We start from the raw sequence: 21,832 nt of genomic DNA, 5'->3' as shown, positions 1-21,832 counted from the left end.
TGTGCTTGCGTTCGTCTTGTGAAGACAAGGTTGGGTCAGCCCTTTAAGGATTTTATATGTTTCAATGCGATCGTCTCTCATTCTACGAAATATACACCGCGACTACACAATCTCTTCACATGGGCCCATCCCCTCATCCCAGGAATCAGTCTAGTGAAAATTCCTTGCACCCACTTCAAGGCAGTGGAAATCCAAAGAGACTTAGGAGGCCATGTACACTGATTATTAAAATAGCGAGTCTAGAACCAGGGGACACAATTTCAAAATAAGGGGGAAGCCACTTAGGACCGAGATGAGGAGCAATTTCTTGACTCAGAGGGCTATGAATCTTTGGAAGTCTCTACCCCAGAGGGCTGTGGAAGCTCAGTCATTGAGTATGTTTAAAGCAGAGATTGACAGATTTCTAAATACCAATGACAAAGGGATGTGGGGATAGTGTGGGGAAAAAGGCATTGAAGTGGATGATCAGCCATTGAATAGCAGGGCAGGCTCGATGGGCTGAATGGCCAATTCCTGTTCCTAGGTACAAAAATAATCAAAATGGCTAATGGAATGCTGGCTGTATATATCTAGAAGACGACAATACAAGAGGTTAGAAGTCATGCTGCAGATATACATAGCCCAGGTAAGACCACACCTGGAGCAAGGTGATGCCTTCCATGTTGGAATAGCACATTGAAACTCAATATCTCAGCTCACACATGAGAACGGCCACGTGGTTGAGAAATTAGAGGATGCACAGTGCCCACCGAGCCCTACCCAGTGAGGGTGGGTGTCCCTAACAGAGGAGGGAAATAAAATTGAGGATAATGTCTTAACAGTAACAGGATAGATACATGAGATATTAGCTAATTAGTACAATATTTCAAACTTAATTTTCCCGAAACTTCAGATAAAGGAGTTGACTGTTGTTTTGCCCACTTCAGGCCTAGCAGTGACTCTTGCATCCTGCCCCATTCTACTCTGTAATGCCCCACCCCACTGCATTTCTTTATATGAACTTAGGGAAGTGGGGAAGGCCATTCAACCCCTCGGGCCTGCTCCACCATTCAACTAGATCACACTTCAACTGGATTTACCCCTCCTCCCACTTTGCTCCGTATCGCTTGATACCCAAAAAATGAACTGGTCATTTTCATCTGCAAGATTCAGAGAGCTGTGGATGCTCCGTCCTTGAGTATATTTGAGTCAGAGAGCGATACGAAGCGAATCCAGAGTAATGGGGATCGTGCAGGAAGCTGAGGGAGATCAGCCACGATCGTATTGGTCCGAGGGGCCGAATGGCCTACTCCCGCTCCTACGTCTCAAGGCTCATATTTTGCTGCTTGTGGAACCCTGCTGTGTACAATTGACTGCAGAGTTTCCTACATGATAATAGTGAAGACATTTTTAATTGGTTGTAAAGTGCTTTGGGACGTGCTGAAGGGCGCTACATAAATGTACGTCTGGAAAGCTTGACATCATTGAGGTGGCACAGTGGTTAGCACCGCAGCCTCACAGCTCCAGTGACTCGGGTTCAATTCTGGGTACTGCCTGTGTGGAGTTTACAAGTTCTCCCTGTGTCTGTGTGGGTTTCCTCCGGGTGCTCCGGTTTCCTCCCACATGCCAAAGACTTGCAGGTTGATAGGTAAATTGGCTATTATAAATTGCCCCTAGTATAGGTAGGTGGTAGGGAAATGTAGGGACAAGTGGGGATGTGGTAGGAACATGGAATTAGTGTAGGATTAGTATAAATGGGTGGTTGATGGTCGGCACAGACTCGGTGGGCCGAAGGGCCTGTTTCAGTGCTGTATCTCTAAACTAAACTAAACAATTGATTTCTGAATCAATTGATAATGGTAAATTGTTTAAAATTTCCGCAGGCTCCAAGTGGTTGGATGCTTTCTCCGTGTGCAGGGGTCGTGACGTTTTACATTTGAGGGTATGTATCGCACTGACTGGGCAAACAGGACTCGCCGCAGACTCAGTCGCTCAGGCGTTTACGGGCAGCCCACGTGTGTGCTCCAGTCTCAGTCAAGGCCGCTTTCCCACAAGGCTAGGGCACTGACTGATCATTTTCGGAATGTAAACACAAGTGTCTCAGGAAAGGCGAGGGGGGAAGCCCAGGAGTCAAGCTCACTCTCACACTCAAAAACAAACAAGGAAATCGCTTTCTCTGTCAATTGCAAACCGCAAACATTTACTGAAACAAGCAAAATCTTCAAGCTATTGCTTATTCCAATTTGGGGAGAAGTGGTTGGGGGGGGGGGGGGTGGGGGGGGGGGGGGGAAGGGCTGACATTAGTGGCACTCAGTTCTCAACACAAGACTTCGATCGAGACAATTTCCACCGAGAAATGGCAAACTTTTCTTTAGCCCTGGGGTCTGAGTTGTAGAACTGGGGTCAGGGACATAGTGGAATCACCTATCCAGGAAATCTTCATATTTCGAAAAGTTTAGGCTGAAATATCTCAAACTCGTGCTGAAACTTGCTGTTTATGCGGCACTTTTGGTGAGCTCGGGATATCCCAAAGAATTTCGCAGCCAAGTTAAGGTATTTTTTGGCAGTTGTAGTCACTGTTGTGAATGTGGAGAAACGGAGCCACCAGTATGTATGTGCACAGCAAGCTCCCACAACAACATTGTGATAATGACCACAAAATATGCTGTTGAACGGTGCTGGTTTAGGGGTAACAGTTGGATCGGGAGGCTTAAACCTGCTCCCAGTTCAACCCTGTATGCTGTAGGATTGTGCACGAGGGCGAAGGTTTTAGTATTTAAAAGGTAAATTTATAGCATCAATTTTAAAAATAAAGCTGCCATAGATTGGATTTCTATTTAAAACTCTTTCTGTGATCAAGCCACTGTCTAGAGAGGGATTCCCTCTGACGTCTTGCTTGGTTACCAGTAAACAGCAAACTACACAGTTCCATATTTGGGCACGTACGTCAGGGATCCCGGATGGGCGGAGCTTGTCCGCAGAAGGGATTTTATCGCATTTTCTCCGCAATAAATGACAGTGGAGACGCTGCGAGCGTGCGGTTAGCAGCACAAGCTTTGCCGGCTTCACTCCTGGTGGTTTCTGAGTCGTTGGGTCTGGGATTCCGGGTGGAATTTGCCCGTTTGTGCCATCTGGCTTGGTGCTGTTTTAATGAGCCTGACGTCAGAGGACTACGTTGGTATAAAAAAGCAACCAGAGGAGTTGGTTCATTCATAAAGAAAGCGGTGGACCAGGGAAGCAGACAGGCGCTACTACAGCACACGGGATTTTTAATTTTTTCTCTGGCTACCAGCTGTTCATTCACAAAGTAGAAACTGGATTCAAGGGGCGACAAGTCCTGGGTCATCACCGACTGGGAGGACATGTACCAGGGATTCTCAGGCGACTTTGACTCGGCTTCCCGCTGCAGTTCGTCCCCCTCGGAGCCTCAGTACCTGTCATCCGTGGATTCCTTCAGTCAGAGTGTGGGCAGCCCGACCACCACAGCCCAGGTAAGTGGGAGTTTGAACCAGGGGGAACTTGCGTGTTGTAGCTTGTGCTGGGATGGTTGGAGTTAAAGTGAGAGGGGAGACCCCAACTTTCCATCCCCGGGGACTATTTCCGCAGCGAAGGTGAGGAAATTGCTGGCAGCAAATTGTCTATTGATCCCTGCCAAAAAGAAACAAAAAAAAAATGCAGCAATGTCTAGCTGAATTGTGCAAGCGGTGGCTGCTCTTTTAAGGGAGGGGGGTGGAATTGTGCAAAATAATTGATCAGAAACCCAAGTTGCACACCCGATATGGGTCCCCGGCGCTGCATTCCGAGCCCTGGCATCGATTAGTATCGGTTTCCTTTTTCTCTGCGATTAGTTGCACCGATTTCCCGCAGACTGGAAACCTCACGTTTGCCCCCAGACTGGGTTTACGTGCGTAAAGGTTGACGTATTGGAATGCTCCTGGTGACGTTACGCACACGCCCGCCCCGCCCCCTTCCTCCCCCGCGTCGGTGCGACGTGCTGACGTCGGCGACGTTCTATTTTGGAACGTTGCTAGGCAGCTACGCGGTCTCTCGGTCCCGCCCACAGCCTGGACGCGCATTGTTGCTTTTTTGCGAATGGAAGTGGCGGGCTCTGAGTGACAGCTGCTTTACCCCCGTGTGGCTTGCAACCTAGAACCTCAATCCTTGCTGAATTCAGCAGTTTTGCACCATTATTTGCAGAGAATAACCGGGACCATTTCCAGATGTCCCAGCCAATGCTTGTGAAAGTGAAGCTTGTTTTTTTTTTGGGGGGGGGGGGGACTTGATAAAAGTGATCTATAAATGCAAACTTCCTTGACAGGGCAGCGTGGGTTGGGCTCCGAATGGGGGAGGGGGCGAATCCTGCCAGTTGAATACACCATAACAATGTGATTTTTAGCTTGATGAGGCTCCCTTGTCGTCGGATGCTACAACTCAGGGAGCCCATTCGGCCCATTGTGCCTGTGCCAGCTCTCTGGCAGAGCTATCCAATTAGTCCCACTCCCCTGCTCTTTCCCCATAGCCCTGTAAAGCTTCCAGGGGTTGTCAGCTCCTGTCCATCCCAATGGAGCACCATGTAGCTCATCTCTTGACTTGGTTCAAGGGATCAAGCAGAACGAATGGAAGCGGTGGGATTGGGAGAGGGGTGCAGAGAGTCCAGAGGGAATAGTAACTGTTAGGAAATGTTCCATAATAGAAACTTGTATTTATGTTGCACATTGCCCTCCCTTGGACTGCTGACCTACTCTGGGTGCCCTGACTGAGAGTCAACCACATTGCTGTGGGTCTGGAGTCATGTGTAGGCCAGACTGGGGTAAGGACATTAGCAAACCAGATGGGTTTTTATGACTTAACTGGGAGGGGAGGGGAGGTGGGTGGGGGGGAAAGGAAAGGGGGACATGACTCCATATAGCTTGTCCTAGCACAATCACTGGGACAGCTCCCTTCAATCCTCTGCTGAACACCTTCAGTGTTTGTTTGTAGTGACGTGTCTTGTGCTCCCGGCCCTGTGTTCAGGTTCTTGCATTCCCATGGCCATTTTGTTGCCTCTAGTCCTCAGCCTTCCCAATTCCCAGTCCACACCCCCAGCCCCATTTTTAAATGTACTACATTCCCATCTATTCCAGGAGTGTACTACGGGCATTGGGGAGATGCCGGGATCCTTTGTGCCAACCCTGACTGCCATCACAACCAGCCAGGAACTACAGTGGATGGTTCAACCAACTATCATTTCCTCAGCGGCTCCATCTCAGTCTCAGGCTCAGCTTCCAGCCCTGCCCCAGCCCACCATGGATCCATACAACCTCCCCGGGACAAGCTATTCCACCCCAGGCATGTGCTCCTATAGCAGGGCCGAGCCGTCAAAGCCCACCCGGCCCAGCCGCTCTCGGAGGTCCAGAGATGAAACGGTGAGTGAGAATGTGAACCGTGCTGTGTACAGAGCTGAACCATGACAGAAACTCTCACATGGCAAAGGTCAATTTCATCAGGTCAAAGATGTTTTTTATATTTTAATTAATGTGGGTATAGCCGCATGGAAGATGGCAGGATCCCCAAAGACACATTGTACAGCGAGCTCGCCACTGGTATCAGACCCACCGGCCGTCCATGTCTCCGCTTTAAAGACGTCTGCAAACGCGACATGAAATCCTGTGACATTGATCACAAGTCGTGGGAGTCAGTTGCCAGCGATCGCCAGAGCTGGCGGGCAGCCATAAAGGCGGGGCTAAAGTGTGGCGAGTCGAAGAGACTTCGCAGTTGGCAGGAAAAAAAGACGGGCGCAAGGGGAGAGCCAACTGTGTAACAGCCCCGACAACCAATTTTATCTGCAGCACCTGTGGAAGAGTCTGTCACTCTAGAATTGGCCTTTATAGCCACTCCAGGTGCTGCTTCACAAACCACTGACCACCTCCAGGTGCTTACCCATTGTCTCTCGAGACAAGGAGGCCAAAGATGATGATTATGATTGGGAATGGAGTGAATTTCAGCTCAGGCAGGTTGAATATCAGTGAAGCCCAAAACAGCAAGAGTAAACTCTCTCTACACTGTCTCCATCAAACACACTCAGGACAGGTATAGCAAGGGGTTAGATACAGAGTAAAGCTCCCTCTACTGACTCATTGACCATTCTAGGAGAGGTAATGTTGAAGTGAGGCTCCCTTTTTCAAAAAAAAGTTAGATGCAGATAAGGTTTCCTCTACACTGTACTAAATTCATTCGGATTTTTTAATCTCGAGTCTGGACTGGATTTGAGCTTGGGCCAGAGGTGCAGGGTTTGAGTGAGGATGTGGAAATCTGGGGATGATGATGTTTTGGGAGGGGTTCAGTGTTGATGCATTGAGGGGAAGGGTCAAGGGAGCAGGGCCTATCGGAGTGGATGTGTGACTCTGTCTGTCTGTCTTCCTGCAGCTCACAGCCGAAGAGGAGGAGAAGCGGCGCGTTCGCAGGGAGAGAAACAAACTGGCGGCCGCCAAGTGTCGGAATCGCCGCCGGGAGCTGACTGACCGCCTGCAGAGTGTAAGCAAACCTTGGGGAGGGCCTTTAAACTGCACCAGACTCGTTTCTCCAGGGAAGGCGAGAGCCTCAAATCCCTCCATGGGGGAGAGAGTGAGTGAGTGTGTGTGTGGGGGGGGGGGGGGGCGCACGGGTAAGAGGGTCTCTCTCTGGGTAGGGGGGGGTGTAGGTGAGGGTCTCTGGGGAGGGGGTAAGTTTGAGGGGGTGTAATTTGGGGAAGGAGGAAGAAGCCAATTAGACGGTATTGTCTGGTTATAATGTCGTCCCTTTGAGCTGAGGGCAACTCAGCTGGTGACAGTCAGTCTGTGCCCAGGAGTGGGCTAGAGGGGGACGGGGCGGCTGCCTGGGGTCAGTGGGTGGCGGAGGGAGGGGACGGGAAGGTGCTATCTCTATCTCTTTCTCTATCTCTCTTTCTCTATCTCCTCCTCTGTACTTATCCAATCTCCCTTTGCTCGGTAGGAGACCGACCAGTTGGAGGAGGAGAAGGCGGAGCTGCAGTCGCAGATCGCCGAGCTGCACAAGGAGAAGGAGCGGCTGGAGTTCGTGCTGGTGGCGCACAAGCCGGCTTGCAAGATCCCGTTCCAGGACCCCCTGAGCCCGCAGGCCAGCGCCGCGACAGTCGAGGTGAGCTCTGTGGCAATGCCCAGTGCGCTGGATGGGAAGGAAAACCCTTACAGCGGGAGCTACCCGTCCGGCTGTGAGCTGCCGGCGGAGGTACCGTTCGGGAGCTCCTTCTATCCGCACTGTGAGCCTCTCCACACGCCCTTTTTGAGTAGTAGCCCCAACGCCTCATACACGTCTTCATTTGTGTTCACCTACCCAGAGGGAAGCAGCTGCGGCCTCGTCCACCAGCGGAACAGTAGCAGCGACCAATCCTCGGACTCTCTGAACTCGCCATCGCTGTTGGCTCTCTAAACACACACAAAAAAAAACCTGCTTTAAAACCCAACTGCACCCACCTCTCAGACCCACAAGCAGCCCTTTGCTTTCTACTTTATACCAAGAGGGCCGACTGGACCAGTACCTGCGAGCAGGAGGGAGGGGGAGAACAGAAAGGGGAGGCAAAAGTCTGGTGGGAGGAAAGGGAAGATTTTTGTCCCTCCTACAATCTGGAAATACCTGTCCCCTTCTCTTTTTTTCCCCCCCCCTTTCCCCCCACCCACCCGCGGAGAGGAAAGGATGATTTTTTTTTTCTTTGGGGATGAAATGTGATGCCCCACGTTGCCGATCAGCCCCGCCTACTCCAGCCGAGAAGGGAGAAGCGAAGCCCCCCACCCACCCCGGACCAGGGCTCGGCATGTGAAGCCAGTCGACGTGCTTTATCATTTGTTTCCTGTTTTGTGTGTTCTTCAAATCGCCACGTTACACACCAAGGCTTCCTGAATGTACTCAGCTCTTCAACCCAGACCCTGTGAATGTCGCATTAAACAGGGGGTTTGGGGGAAGTTGGGGGTGCTCGGTACACCAGCTATACACACCCTCCTTTTCCCCCCCCCCCCCCCCCCCCCCCCCCAGTGTGTGGAAAAAGACTCAAAAACCACACTGACTATGTTGGTTTAAAAATGATTCCTTGTTTAAGTGACGGGTGGCAAATCTGAGCGGGATTCCCGTCTGATTTTCCGCATTCTCCCAAGATCATTGCACCGGTTTGCTCCAACCTTTGGGATACAGAGGCAGCTGCCTTCTCGCTAACATACTGTGAATCCAGACATTTTGTCAAGAGTGAAGCTTTTTTTGGTTTGTGGGGGGGCGGGTTGATATTTTGCTTTATTTGAGGCGGGGGTATTTTCCTTCGCACTAAAGTTAATACGCGAAACGTTTTTTTTTAGACAGCAATTTTAACCGAACTGGAGCTGGCGAGAAACTGACGGGAGGGACGTGCAGAGCGAGTTTTACACCCCGCCCAATTTTACTCGCCAATGGAGCGTAATATTGGACGGGGTGTAGAATCAGCAGCCCATCTGATTCCATGGGTTTCCCACTGCGCTTCAGTTAAAATTGCTCTCTGCACGCGTAGACCTGTGGCTCTAGACTTCAGCTTTTCTTAAGCCGAACCTTCCTTTTTTAAAAATAGTTTTAATGTTACATTTTTTTTTTTCTGTAGCTGCTGCAGATTCTTGAATTTGGAAGAAAGATGCACGTGGGCAAGGCCACGTGGCTAATAGATTTCTGACTTTTATGCAGTAGTGAACTATTTCACTTAGTCCCTGGAGATCTGCAAGGTTGTGGGGGGGGGGGGGTTGCGGGGGGGGCGAATGCCTTTTATTGCCCTCATCTGTTTCTTTTTCAGTGCATTGTTACAATTTAGAGCTTTGCCTGAAAATAGAGCCTGTATGTGATGCCCCCCACAGGCGAATAGCTGACCATTTCAAGAATTGGCCCCTGGGTGAGATATGAAGGGTGCTGGTGGAGGTATGGGTAGATAGAAGTGGGGGAGGGGCAAGGAGCTGGGGCAATTAGTGCAGCAACAACCCACTTCATCAATTCAGTAAGAGCTAGGGAGCACCAGCTCCTTTATAACTGTGGTAGTGAGTCTGATTTTTTTTTTTCACCCCAGTATCTGGCAACCCTGACTCCACCTTTTTGTGGCTTCTTTTATTTTTGCTGATCATCTGCAGCCAAGTCCAGACTGGTGTCGATATCCAATGTGCTTTAAGACCCCTACCTGCCCATACAGAGGTACTGCTAAATCTGCTGAACGCCTCTGCAATATCTGACCAGTTCCTAAACTATAAATGTTTAGTTTGACTTCGAACCACCTGAGGTGGAAGTTGAGGCAGCAATCGTATCTGTCTTGTTCCTGTGCTGGCATGATGCATTGCAGGAGGTTTGATCCCAGCTCCCGTTGAGCATTGTGCTGAATGCAGAGCGCTTTATCGCTTTTTAAATTATTTTATTTTAATCAATATTTAATATAATGTACAATGCAGATGAACTTTCACATTATAACAATGTCACAAATTGCTATGATGTACTTGACCTTTTTACAGTGGACTTTATGAATGGTTGGCAGTTCCTAGCCCATGCTTGCTTGCCAAAAGCCCTAATCAGCCAGTGTTCTATCTGCCCTTCCTCTCCCTAGTGAAGCTCAGGATCAGGACATAGACTTGAGATGTTGCCTGTTGCCCAGAATCCCACCCACATTCCATGCCTGGGACGGCACATAATGGGTCTGTGTCTCTTGGTACAGTTCCAATCATTTTCCTTCAGGGGGTGGGGGGGGGGGGGGAGAAAGAAATACCCATTTCTGTCCACTCCCATTGAATCTCCTGCAGGACTGGCATACGAAGGATGGTGCACTTCCTGCTGACTCGCAGCCTCTCTGAAGCAGCATTTGTTTTTATATTTTTATATTTTTAATATTTATTTTTTTAATTTCTGGACAAATAAATGAGCAGCATTTTCTTTTGAAAAGAATAAACCTGATTTGAACTCCGAACCTACTGCAAAATGTCTGGAGCCATCATAAATCTTACTGTTTTGTGAAAAGATTCTCCGAGGGGGACATGTCCACGACTAGCTTGTTCTGTGCCAGGCAGTCTTGTATACGAAACTACTGACCCATTCCATTTTTTTTTTTAAATTAAATTTTCTGTTTAGTCTTGGTGTGAGAACAATTTGCTTCAAACTGCCACAGCTTATCAAGTGTTAGTTTATGAATAGTGTCTAGTTTTAAGCGCTAGTTACTGAGGACATAAAGCTTTTTAAAAACAATGTTACAAAAATATGTCCAAAAAAAACTGCATGGATACCAGCTAACATTTCAAACAGAGATCTGATATTTACTGTGACACGGGGTGATCTCAGACTGTGTTACTGCAGAAGATTGTAAACTCTTTGTTCCTGTGTCTTGTACTGTGACTATATTCATGGTAGGTTTTTGGATATTCTATCGTAATTATTTGAGAAAAAATATTGAAATCTGTTTCTGGATTTGTGACTGTAAAGGTGTGTGTATATTTTGTGGCATTACAATGGCCTTTAAGGCAGATTTGAGAGTAAGAATTAGATTTTTGGTTGGTTGGGAGGGGTGTCCAACAATTCCATCACCCAAGGACTGAGGAGGAATTTCTTCACTCAGAGGGTGGCGAATCTTTAGAATTCTCTGCCCCAAAGGGCTATGGAGGCTCCATCTTTGAGTATGTTCAAGATTGAGATCGACTGATTTCTAGATACATTAAAAACATCAACGGATAGTGTGGGGGAAATGGTATTGAAGGAGATCAGCTGTGTGATTGGGCTGAATGGCCTACTCATGCTCCCATTTCTTATAACGGTTGCCATTAACTTTACCAGTATCTAAATGAACTGAGCTCACTCAACAGTTAAACCATAGACATTTGTTTTAGTGGTTTGCAGGTTGCTCACTGTGACCATCCGCCCCTGAATGGCAGATTATCCAGACTGTTGGGATATGGATTTTACATTCTAAGCTCTTGCTGTGGGAAGTGAGTTGTCTGGGATCTGGTCAGCTGCCTGTCCCTGGCAGAGGCCTTTTGAAGGAAATTAGCTGCCTCCTTTATTTGGGAGGGAAACACCGTGGGGTAGGGGGAAAAGAGTAATTGAACCTTTTATATGCAGCCTCCCACAAGGGATGGGATCAGGACCTGCAGTTGGATACTAATCAGTGTCCTTGCATTGTCTTTTTTTTTTGCTCTAATTGTTGCTCTCAAACCTGTCACCACTCTGGGAGATTGGACTAGTGAAATCAGATCCTTCTCTCTAGCGAAGCCATTGGTGGGATCAAGCAGGACCTGCTGGATAACTGGGCATGAAATAAAGAAACCAATTCAGTCAAGAACATTCACTGTAACTGCCTCCTCCTCCAACCCATGCATTCCAGAGTTTCTGGCAGGGGAGGGCAGGAGTCCATATTTTTAAGTGAAACTGGTTATTGAGCCACACATTACAATCCTGAACAATTTAGTAATTCTAATCATGTTGCAAGAGTCTCCCTCTCTGTCTCCCTCTCTGTCTCCCTCTCTGTCTCCCTCTCTGTCTCCCTCTCTGTCTCCCTCTCTGTCTCCCTCTCTGTCTCCCTCTCTGTCTCCCTCTCTGTCTCCCTCTCTGTCTCCCTCTCTGTCTCCCTCTCTGTCTCCCTCTCTGTCTCCCTCTCTGTCTCCCTCTCTGTCTCCCTCTCTACTTTATCATGCCCTATATCCACCAGTGTTTTATGCACTTTGTGAAAATGAGATTTATTTTGATATTTATGAATATTTTGCTCCTGTTACAAGGTGACATTTGAGTTTGTTGGATCAATAACCTGCATGAAATGAAATCTGCAATGTTTTACTATGTGTTAATAAAGGAACCATTGATGCTAATTTCAAAGGTGTTTTTCTCATTAATAAAACAGCTAACAAGGTAATGAGAACCAACATCACAAGGGCTTGCTTCAGAAGTGGAAGAATTTCAGTAGTGGGTGTGGGTCCAGGTTCTAGATTCAAATCCTGTCCAGACTGACATGGGGGTGGGGGAAGAGAGAGAGAGAGAGAAAAGAGAGACAGTGAGTGGTGGGCCCACACAGCGTGAGTTTGGGGCAATCAAATCTGTTCCTACACCAACTATAATCGGAGTGCACAGGCTTCCTGATGCAGCAAGGAAGCACCAGTAGAAGGAGATTTACTCTAACGCATGCTGTACCTGCCCTGGGAGTATTTGGGGCAATGTGTTGTGCATCTGTATTGGGACTTGAGTCTCCCGGGTGCTGCTCATAATCCAGGAAGACAGCACATTTTAAATGGAGTGACAGACTGGCTGGTGGAGGGGTGACTGGATCAGGATGGGTGCAAGAGACGCTCCAGGAGATTGGGACATAGTGTTGGGACTCAGTGGGGGTGGGGGGAGTTTTTGTATTTTCTTGACCTGTCCTTCTCTTTCCTTGCCCCCACCCCACTTCTCCTGGTGTAACCAAAAACACAACATGGATACAAGAGGAGGCATTTGATGAGTCAAATTTGATGGTTCTCTCATTCAATTAGAGCATAGCTGATCTGCAACATAACTGCATCTACCTGTAATACCTCCTGGATGACTGAAATCTCAGTTATAACATTAGCAATTAATTGTTTGCAGAAGAATTCCAAACACTGACCACCCTTTTGTGGGTAGAAGTGTTTCTGAATTTCATTCCTGAAAAGTCTGGCCCCCTAGTCTTGCACTCTCAAATCTGTGGAAATTGTTTCTCTATTTACCCTATCTGTTCTGTATCTTAGACTTTGTTAAATCACCCCCTTAACCTTCTAAATTCCAGGGAATACAACCCTTGTTTTGTGTAATCTCTCCTCTTAATTTAACTCTTTAACTGCACTCTCTCTAAGGCTAATATATCCCTCCTAAGGTGTGGTGCCCAGAACTGCCTCGCTGTGGTCTAACCAATGCTTTGCATTGCTAAAGCATACACTCTACAGGAGTGTGGGGTAGAGAGTTTGGAGACAAGAGGTCATGTGATGACATCTCCAGGAATACTTTCAACCAGAGTTGGCAACCCTACTATGAATAACCCTACTGGGTGAATGAACAAAAGCTGTGACATGTACATTGTATCTTACAGTGGACTCTGGTTAAACTTGGCCTCTTCTGCCATCTAGTGACAGCAAATGGGCATACAGCTCACTTTCCCAGCTGTCAGTCTGTTTGAGGCAGAATATCACTCATTGACTATTTTGCACAAAGCTGCTTATATGAAGTTGTTTTCCCTCATTTGATCATTAGGCCCAATAACAATCCCCTCTGTCTCCCTCAGTGGGTAGGGGGTTCTACTCACTGGGGCTTCCAAGGGTGTCACCCAAATGGTCATTCCTCATGTTCGGACAGTGCCTATTGACAGGACATTTGGCTCTGGTAGGGCATCACAACAGATCCCAGTCCTGTCATTATCCAACATCCACGCACCCCGGCTCATAATTCCTTCCATTAACGCAATGCACTGTCAGTGTATCCCGGACTGCAATCAGGCTGAAATCAGTTAAGTAAGGGACAGACTAGAAACCATACGTGACCTTTCCTGACCTTGTGGCCCAGACATCTTTCAGGTGCAAAACGAGTGACTGAGTATCCAATAATGTGCAGGAAGAGGGCCAAGGGCCATATTGGTAAAGGCAGAAAGTTAGGCCTTTGACAAATGCAAATAGGGGGTCCAACACCTATTTGAGGCCCTCTTTGAATGTGCCCAAATGACTACATTCAGGAAAACATGACCCAAGCAACGGACCATAAAGAAAGAGTCTTTCATTTCTATAGCGTCTTCCACAATCTCAGGACGTCACAAAGAGCTTTACAGCTAATGAAATACTTTTTGAAGTGTAGTCATTGTTACAATGTGCACAACAGCCAATTTACGCACAGAAAATCCCACAAACAGCAATGTGACAATGACCAGGTTATCTGGGGGTTTCTTTTGTGATATTGGTTCAAGAATAAATATAATGTGAACACCCCTGCTCCTCTTCAAAATAACGCCTTGGGATCTTTTACTTCCACTTGACAGGGCAGACAGGGCCTCATCCAAAATACAGTGTCATAGTGCAGCACTGACTTAGAGGGTAGAGACATACCAATTGAGCTGTAGCTGAAACAGCAGGTAACATAGTGGCCCGAATTTTTTTTTTATTCATTCATGGGATGTGGGCGTTGCTGGCCAGGCCAGCATTTATTTCCTATCCCTAATTGCCCTTGAGAAGGTGGTGGGGAGCTGCCTTCTTGAACCGCTGCAGTCCACGTGAGGTAGGTACACCCACAGTGCTGTTGGGAAGGGAGTTCCAGGATTTTGACCCAGCGACAGTGAAGGAACGGCGATATAGTTCCAAGTCAGGATGGTGTGTGGCTTGGAGGGGAACTTGCAGGTGGTGGGGTTCCCATGCATTTGCTGCCCTTGTCCTTCTAGTTGGTCGAGGTCGCGGGTTTGGAAGGTGCTGTCTAAGGAGCCTTGGTGCATTGCTGCAGTGCATCTTGTAGATGGTACACACTGCTGCCACTGAGCGTCGGTGGTGGAGGGAGTGAATGTTTGTAGATGGGGTGCCAATCAAGCGGGCTGCTTTGTCCTGGATGGTGTCGATCTTCTTGAGTGTTGTTGGAGCTGTACCCATCCAGGCAAGTGGAGAGTATTCCATCACACTCCTGACTTGTGCCTTGTAGATGGTGGACAGGCTTTGGGGAGTCAGGAGGTGAGTTACTCACCGCAGGATTCCTAGCCTCTGACCTGCTCTTGTAGCCACGGGATTTATATGGCTACTCCAGTTCAGTTTCTGGTCAATAGTGGCCCCTAGGATGTTGATTGTGGGGGATTCAGCAATGGTAATGCCATTGAATGTCAAGGGGAGATGGTTAGATTCTCTCTTGTTGGAGATGGTCACTTGTGTGGCGTGAATGTTACTTGCCACTTATCAGCCCAAGCCTGGATATTGTCCAGGTCTTGCTGCATTTCTACACGGACTGCTTCAGTATCTGAGGAGTCACGAATGGTGCTGAACATTATGCAATCATCAGCAAACATCCGCACTTCTGACCTTATGATTGAAGGAAGGTCATTGATGAAGCAGCTGAAGATGGTTGGGCCTAGGACGCTACCCTGAGGAACTCCTGCAGTGATGTCCTGGAGCTCAGATGATTGACCTCCAACAACCACAACCATCTTCCTTTGCGCTAGGTATGACTCCAGCCAGCGGAGTGTTTTCCCCCTGATTCCCATTGACTCCAGTTTTGCCAGGGCTCCTTGATGCCATACTCGGTCAAATGCTGCCTTGATGTCAAGGGCAGTCACTCTGACCTCACCTCTTGAGTTCAGCTCTTTTGTCCATGTTTGAATCAAGGCCGTAATGAGGTCAGGAGCTGAGTGGCCATGGCGGAACCCAAACTGAGCGTCACTGAGCAGGTTATTGCTAAGCAAGTGCTGCTTGATGGCACTGTTGATGACACCTTCCATCACTTTACTGATGATTGAGAGTAGGCTGATGGGGCGGTAATTGGCCAGGTTGGACTTGTCCTGCTTTTTGTGTCCAGGACATACCTGGGCAATTTTCCACATTGCAGGTATTTGAAATCCTCTTTGCCAGTGAGATGTCTGGGGAGTCTCAGCAGCTCGCCAAGCGAGCCCCAGGACCCAAAATTGGGTGCTTTGATATCACCTGTTGTACACTACCATCCAAAGTTAACCCCAGTCACTCTCACTCAGATACACACACTTATTTGTTCACTCATTCTCACTCACTAATATTCACAGAATCTCAGAGTTGCGACAGCTCAGAAGGAGGCCATTCGGCCCATCATGTCTGCTCTGCCTCTCCAAGTGAGCAATTCACTTAGTGCCACTCCCACTGCCATCTGCCTGTAACCCTGCACATCCTTCCCTTTCAGATAACTGTCTAATTTCCTTCTGAATGCTTCAGTTGCATCTGCCTCCACCACACTCTCAGGCAGCACATTCCAGATCCTAACCGCTCCCTGCGTAAAACAGATTTTCCTCGTGTCGTCATTGCTTCTTTTGCCAATTACCATAAATCTGTGCCCTCTCGTTCTTGATCCTTTCACGAGTGGGAACAGTTTCTCCCTATCTACTCTATCCAGACCCTTCATGATTTTGAACACCTCTATCCAATCTCCTCTCAGCCTTCTCTTCTCCAATGTAAACAGACCTAACGTCTCCAAGCTATCTTTGTAAATGAAGTTCCTCATCCCTGCAATTATTCTCATGAGTCTTCTCCGCACTCTCTCCAATGGCTTCACATCCCTCCTAAAACACAGCGCCAGAGCTGAATGCAATATTTTCCCCTTTCTGGGCGGCACAGTGGAGCAGTGGTTAGCACCGCAGCCTCACAGCTCCAGCGACCCGGGTTCGGTTCTGGGTACTTCCTGTGCGGAGTTTGCAAGCTCTCCCTGCGACCTCGTGGGTTTTCCGCCGGGTGCCCCGGTTTCCTCCCACAGCCAAAGACTTGCAGGTTGATAGGTAAATTGGTCATTGTAAATTGCCCCTCGTGTAGGTAGGTGGTAGGAGAATGGTGGGGATGTGGTAGGGAATATGGGATTAATGTAGGATTAGTATAAATGGGTGGTTGTTGGTTGGCACAGACTCGGTGGGCCGAAGGGCCTGTTACAGTGCTGTATCAATAAATAAATAAAATTAAAATAAATAAAATAAATTTCCGCAGTGCCTGTGGAGCGGGAAACAGGCCTGATGAGTGTTTTGAGCTTTGTCTGCCTTCATTTCTCACACATGCTCACTCATTCTCAGTCACCTGCATTCTCTTTCTCTTACATTGTCTCACTCACTTGTATTCACGCATACTTTTTTTCCCCCTGCCTTCCACACGAGGTGGTGGATCCCCTCCCAGGGCTGCTGATGGAGCTGAATTCAGGACCTGTTAAAATTGGGAGAAGTGCGGAATTCAGCGGTCCTGTTGAGTTGTTTAGCCAGTTCTCAGTCTCTGGCGCGTTCCCCTGAATTAGCTCCGTGTTAACAGCCCTCGTCTTTCTCCAGTCTCTGATCTGTGCACTGAAGTTTGTCGATGAGATCTGACACCGCAATCTCTCCCGTTTACAAATGCATCGCTGAGAGATAACAACTGAAACTTAGAACAGGGCAAAGCCAAACAGGAATGCAGTGGAGACAGAGATGAGGAGAAATGTTTTCTCTCAGAGGATCGTGAGTCTTTGGAACTCTCTTCCTCGGAAGGCAGTGGTAGCAGAGTCTTTGAACATTTTGAAGGCAGAGGTAGATAGATTCTTGATAAGCAAAGGGGTAAAAGGTTATCGGGGGTAGGTGGGAATGTGGAGTTGAGGTTACAATCAGATCAGCCATGATCTTACTGAATGGTGGAGCAGGCTCGAGGGGCCGAGTGGCCTACTCCTGTTCCAAATGCGTATGTTCAGATTGCCAGAGCTGGGGTGGCATACTGGAGGGAGGAGGGGTGGTGTAGTGCGACAGGCCAGTCTTAGACACAGTGCAGGTACAACAATGACAAACCAGGCCAGTTGTAGAGCAGGACAGGTACAGGAGAAGAGCCAGAAAATAGCTTAAAATTTTAGCCTTTGGCTCAATCTATATGGGTGTAAAATTCAATACAGACTTGTATAGGATCAGCTAAAATGCACAAGTTCTTCAAAACTCCCTTAGCCCTGCATGGGAGCATTAGCATATGTTTTGTGTTTAGGTGCCTGAAGTGGGACTTGAACCTGTAACCTTTTGATTCAGAGGTGAGAGTATTACCCACTGAGATACAGCTGACAGCAACAAGTTGTTAAGTAGTTGCATTTCGATAGCGCCCGTCACATCTTCCCAAAGTGCTTTACAAACCAATGAGTGCTTTTGAAGCGTAGTCACTGTTGTAATGTGGGTAATGGGGCAGACTGTTTGTGCACAGCAAGCTCCCACAAACAGCAATGTGTGATAATGACCAGGTAATCTGTTTTTAGTCATTTTGGTTGAGGGATGAGCATCGGCTAGGACACCAGGGAGAACTCACCCTGCTTTTTTCAAAATAGCAGCCGCGGGTTCTTTTACATGCATCCAAGAGGGTAGACAGGGGCTCTCGGTTTAACATCCGAACCCGAAAGACTGCACCTCCGCCAGTGCAGCACTCCCTCAATATTCCCAGCAGTTACTGTGCTGGAGGGCGACACTACGGGACTGAACAACCACCAGCTGTCTCAAAGCATTTATAACCAATAAAGTACTTTTGAAGTGTAGTCTCTATTGTAACATAGGAAACACAGCAGCCAATCTGTGTTCAGCAAGCTCCCACGAACAGCAAGATGATAATCTGTATTCCTTTGTGATATTGATCGAGGGACTAAATATTGACCTGGACACAGGTGGAAGAACGCCCCTGCTCTTCTTCGACATAGTGCCGTGAGATCTCTCACATCCTCCCAAGCAGACAGATGGGGCTCCTATTTAATATCTCTTCCAAAAGACAGCACGTCTGACAGTGCAGCACTGGAGGGTCAGCACAGATTGCTGTGCTCGAGCTCGAGAGTGCGTCTTGAACCCAGAATCTTGTAATTCGGAGATGAGTCACTCTTAACAACGCAAGGCAGCAGAAAAAACACAGAAACTGCTGGTTGTCGGCAGAACAGAACCACAATCTCCTTTTGGGCATTTAACACCAATCTGATTTGCAAAATAATCTGCACTCAGAACAGGGCAGGATGTAAAATCCTACACTGAGAGCAAAAGGCTGTGTGTGTGTGTGTATGTGTGTGTGTGTGTGGGGGTGGGGGGGGGGTGGGGTGCTTACTGTGTTTGTGAGACCCAGATTGACTCTGTGATTGCCCAGGTGCCAGCCAGCAGACTCTTTGTGTTTTTCTGCAGACCCGCATCATCAGATAGCAAATCAGGATCAGTGCCCCAGGGGAAGCTCCAGCACAAAACAACAGGAAATCCACCCACCCACTGATAATAAAAAGGCACAAAGAGACAAATGAAGAGTCAAAACACACAGCGAGCCAGGCTCAGCCCTGTGGGTGGGTGATTGGCACCAGAGCACAGCAGAAGGCGGTGCCCCTTTAACAACAACAACTTGCATTTTTGTAATAAAAAATCCCCAAGGTGCATCCTCAGAGCGTTAACAGGCAAATTCTGAGCACATAAGGACCAATGACCAAAAGCTTGGTCAAAGAGGTAGGTTTTAAGGAGCATTGTAATGGAGAGAGAGAGAGAGAGAGAGAGGCGGAGAGGTTTAGGAGGGAGTTCCAGAGTTTACGGCCGCCAATGGTGGAGCGATGGAAATCGGGGATGCTCAAGAGGCCAGAATCGGAGGAATGCAGAGATCTCAGAGGGTTGTAGGTTACAGAGATAGGGAGGGGCGAGGTTGATAAGCTTGTCCACACTGTGGAATGTGAAGAGCAGAATGCACGACTGCCAAGGCATGAGAGGAATTCAAAAACAACATTCTCTGAGTTTAGGTGTGAGGCAGCTCAGATTCTGCTGTTAACGGGTGCGTGGCCAAGCCTGGGAATAGAGGTTGGGCCTTGATACTGAACCCAGACTGAACCTGGAGCACCTCATCTCGTCAGGGCAGTGCCAGGGGGCCACAACTAGCCTAAACTCTGCTTTGAGTTGTCCCAGGTTTCTCCCACCCCCATCTGGACTGCAGGGTCCCCACCCGTTCTTCCCTCATCTTCTCTACTGCCCATCCCGCCACCCCTTCTCCATTCCTCTCCCCCTCCCCATTCCCCACCTCCCCAGTCCACTCCCAGCTGGCTGCAGGGATTTGGGGAAGGGGTTCACTGGGGAGGCACAGGTTAACTGGGAGAGGGAGGGTTTTGCGGTGGGGGAAGGGGACGGGGGTTAATGCGGAAGAGGGGTGTTCACTGGGGGAGAGGGAAGGGAAGGGTGTTTAGTAGGGAAGGGCTTCAGTGGAAGGGAGAGGACAAGGAGGGGGAAGGGGTAAAGGAGCAGGGGAGGGTGTTTAGAAGGAAGTGGCTTCAGTGGGAGGGAAAGGATGAGGATGGAGATGGGTGAAGGGAACTCTGTTGGGGGAAGGGGTTTAGTGAGGAGGGGGCCATTCACTGAGGAGGAATGGAAGCGGGCTCAATGGTGGAGAGGGAGGGGAAGGAGGTTTAGTCGGAAGGGGTTCAGTAGGTGGGAGGGGAAGGGGGTTCATTGGAGGGGGAGGGTAGAGGGAGGAGAGGGGAAGGGGGTTCATTGGGAGATGGGGAGAACGAGGAGAGGGGGAGGGGTTCATTTGGAGGGGAAGGAGAGGGGGAAGGGAGGATCGGGGAGGGGGTTCATTGGAGAGGGAGGAAAGGGAAAGGGAGGAGAGGGGTTTATTGGGAGAGGGAGGAGAGGGGAGGGGGTTCTCTGGTGGAGGGAGGGGAGGGGGTTCATTGGGAGGGGGAGGAGAGGGGAGTGGGTTCATTGGGAGAGGGAGTTCATTGGAAGAGGGAGGAGAGGGGAGAGGATTCATTGGGAGAGAGGAGAGGGGGAGGGGATTCATTGGGAGAGAGAGGACAGGGGGAGGGGGTTCATTGGGAGAAGGAAGGGGGAAGTGGCTCATTGGGAGGGGAGGGGGCTCATTGGGAGAGGGAGAGGGGGATCATTGGGAGGGGGGGAAGGCAGAGGCAGAGTCAACATGGTTTTGTGAAAGGGAAATCATGTTTAACCAATTTATTGGAGTTCTTTAAGGGAGTTGCATGTACTGTGGATAAAGGGGGTACCGGTGGATGTACTGTACTTAGATTTCCAGAAGGCATTTGATAAGGTGCCACATCAAAGGCTATTGTTCAAAATAAAAGCTCATGGTGTAGGGGGTAACATATTGTTTAGTTTTTTAGTTTAGAGATACAGCACTGAAAACAGGCCCTTCGGCCCACTGAGTCTGTGCCGACCATCAACCACCCATTTATACTAATCCTACACTAATCCCATATTCCTACCACATCCCCACCTGTCCCTATATTTCCCTATCACGTACCTATACTAGGGGCAATTGCTAATGGGCAATTTACCTATCAACCTGCAAGTCTGGCATGGATAGAAGACTGGCCAGCTAACAGGAAACAGAGAGTAGGCTTAAATGGGTCATTTTCTGGTTGGCAAGATGTAACGAGTGGTGTGCCACAGGGATCTGTGCTGGGGCCTCAACTTTTTACAATTTATATCAATGACTTGGATGAAGGGACCGAAGGTATGGTTGCTAAATTTGCTGATGACACAAAGATAGGTAGGAAAGTAACTTGCGAAGAGGACATAAGGGTCTGCAAAGGGATATAGATAGGTTAAGTGAGTGGGCAAAGACCTGGCAAATGTAGTATAATGTAGGAAAGCGTGAAATTGACCACTTGGCAGAAAGATTAAAAAGTATATTATCTAAATGGTGAGAGATTTCAGAGCTCTGATATGCAGAGGGATCTGGGGGTCCTAGTGCATGAATAGCAAAAGGTTAGTATGCAGGTACAGCAAGTAATTAGGAAAGCTAATAGAATGTTATTGTTTATCGCGAGGGGAATTGAAAACAAAAGTAGGGAGGTTATGCTTCAGCTTTACAGGACATTGGTGAGACCACATCTGGAGTACTGTGTACAATACAGGTCTCCTTATTTAAGGAAGGATGTAAATGTGTTGGAGGCAGTACAGTGAAGGTTTACTGGATTAATACCTGAATGGGCAGACAGTCTTACGAGGAAAGATTGGACAGGCTAGGCTTGTATCCGCTGGAATTTAGAAGATGACTTGATTGAAACAAAAAAGATCCTGAGGGGTCTTGAGGGGGTGGATGTGGAAAGGATGTTTCCCCTTGTGGGAGAATCTAGAACTAGGGGTCACTGTTCAAAAATAAGGGGTTGCCCATTGAAGACAGAGATGAAGAGTCTTTGGAATTCTCTTCCTCAAAAGGCGGTGGAAGCA

At 48.4% G+C, this 21,832-nt stretch overlaps 1 protein-coding gene across 3 annotated transcripts; it reads left to right on the top strand.

Annotated features, from left to right (window-relative positions):
- Nucleotides 1-3,004: 3,004 nt before the first annotated feature.
- Nucleotides 3,005-7,990, top strand: fosb (FBJ murine osteosarcoma viral oncogene homolog B). 3 transcript variants are annotated; one of them, XM_068019067.1, is made up of 5 exons: nt 3,005-3,470; nt 5,103-5,384; nt 6,385-6,492; nt 6,949-7,113; nt 7,313-7,990. In XM_068019067.1, the coding sequence occupies exons 1-5, from the start codon at nt 3,342-3,344 to the stop codon at nt 7,376-7,378; spliced, it is 750 nt and encodes a 249-aa protein (XP_067875168.1). In that variant the 5' UTR covers nt 3,005-3,341; the 3' UTR covers nt 7,379-7,990. The 3 variants fall into 3 exon arrangements, with proteins under 3 accessions (XP_067875168.1, XP_067875167.1, XP_067875169.1); XM_068019066.1 differs by having other exon boundaries at nt 6,949-7,990; XM_068019068.1 differs by lacking the exon at nt 5,103-5,384 and having other exon boundaries at nt 3,006-3,470; nt 6,949-7,990.
- Nucleotides 7,991-21,832: the final 13,842 nt, after the last annotated feature.

The sequence above is a fragment of the Heterodontus francisci genome, chromosome 40, assembly GCF_036365525.1.
Source record: "Heterodontus francisci isolate sHetFra1 chromosome 40, sHetFra1.hap1, whole genome shotgun sequence".
NCBI classification, from domain to species: Eukaryota; Metazoa; Chordata; class Chondrichthyes; order Heterodontiformes; family Heterodontidae; genus Heterodontus; species Heterodontus francisci.
This window is presented reverse-complemented; position numbering and strand designations above follow the sequence as displayed.

What these genes read in the sequence shown, in the direction of transcription:
- fosb (XM_068019066.1), top strand. Translation starts at nt 3,342, where the DNA reads ATGTACCAGGGATTCTCAGGCGACTTTGACTCGGCTTCCCGCTGCAGT. An exon ending in GCCCGACCACCACAGCCCAG is followed by an intron (nt 3,471 to 5,102) that starts GTAAGTGGGAGT and finishes CATCTATTCCAG; the next exon opens with GAGTGTACTACGGGCATTGG. An exon ending in TGACTGACCGCCTGCAGAGT is followed by an intron (nt 6,493 to 6,948) that starts GTAAGCAAACCT and finishes TTTGCTCGGTAG; the next exon opens with GAGACCGACCAGTTGGAGGA.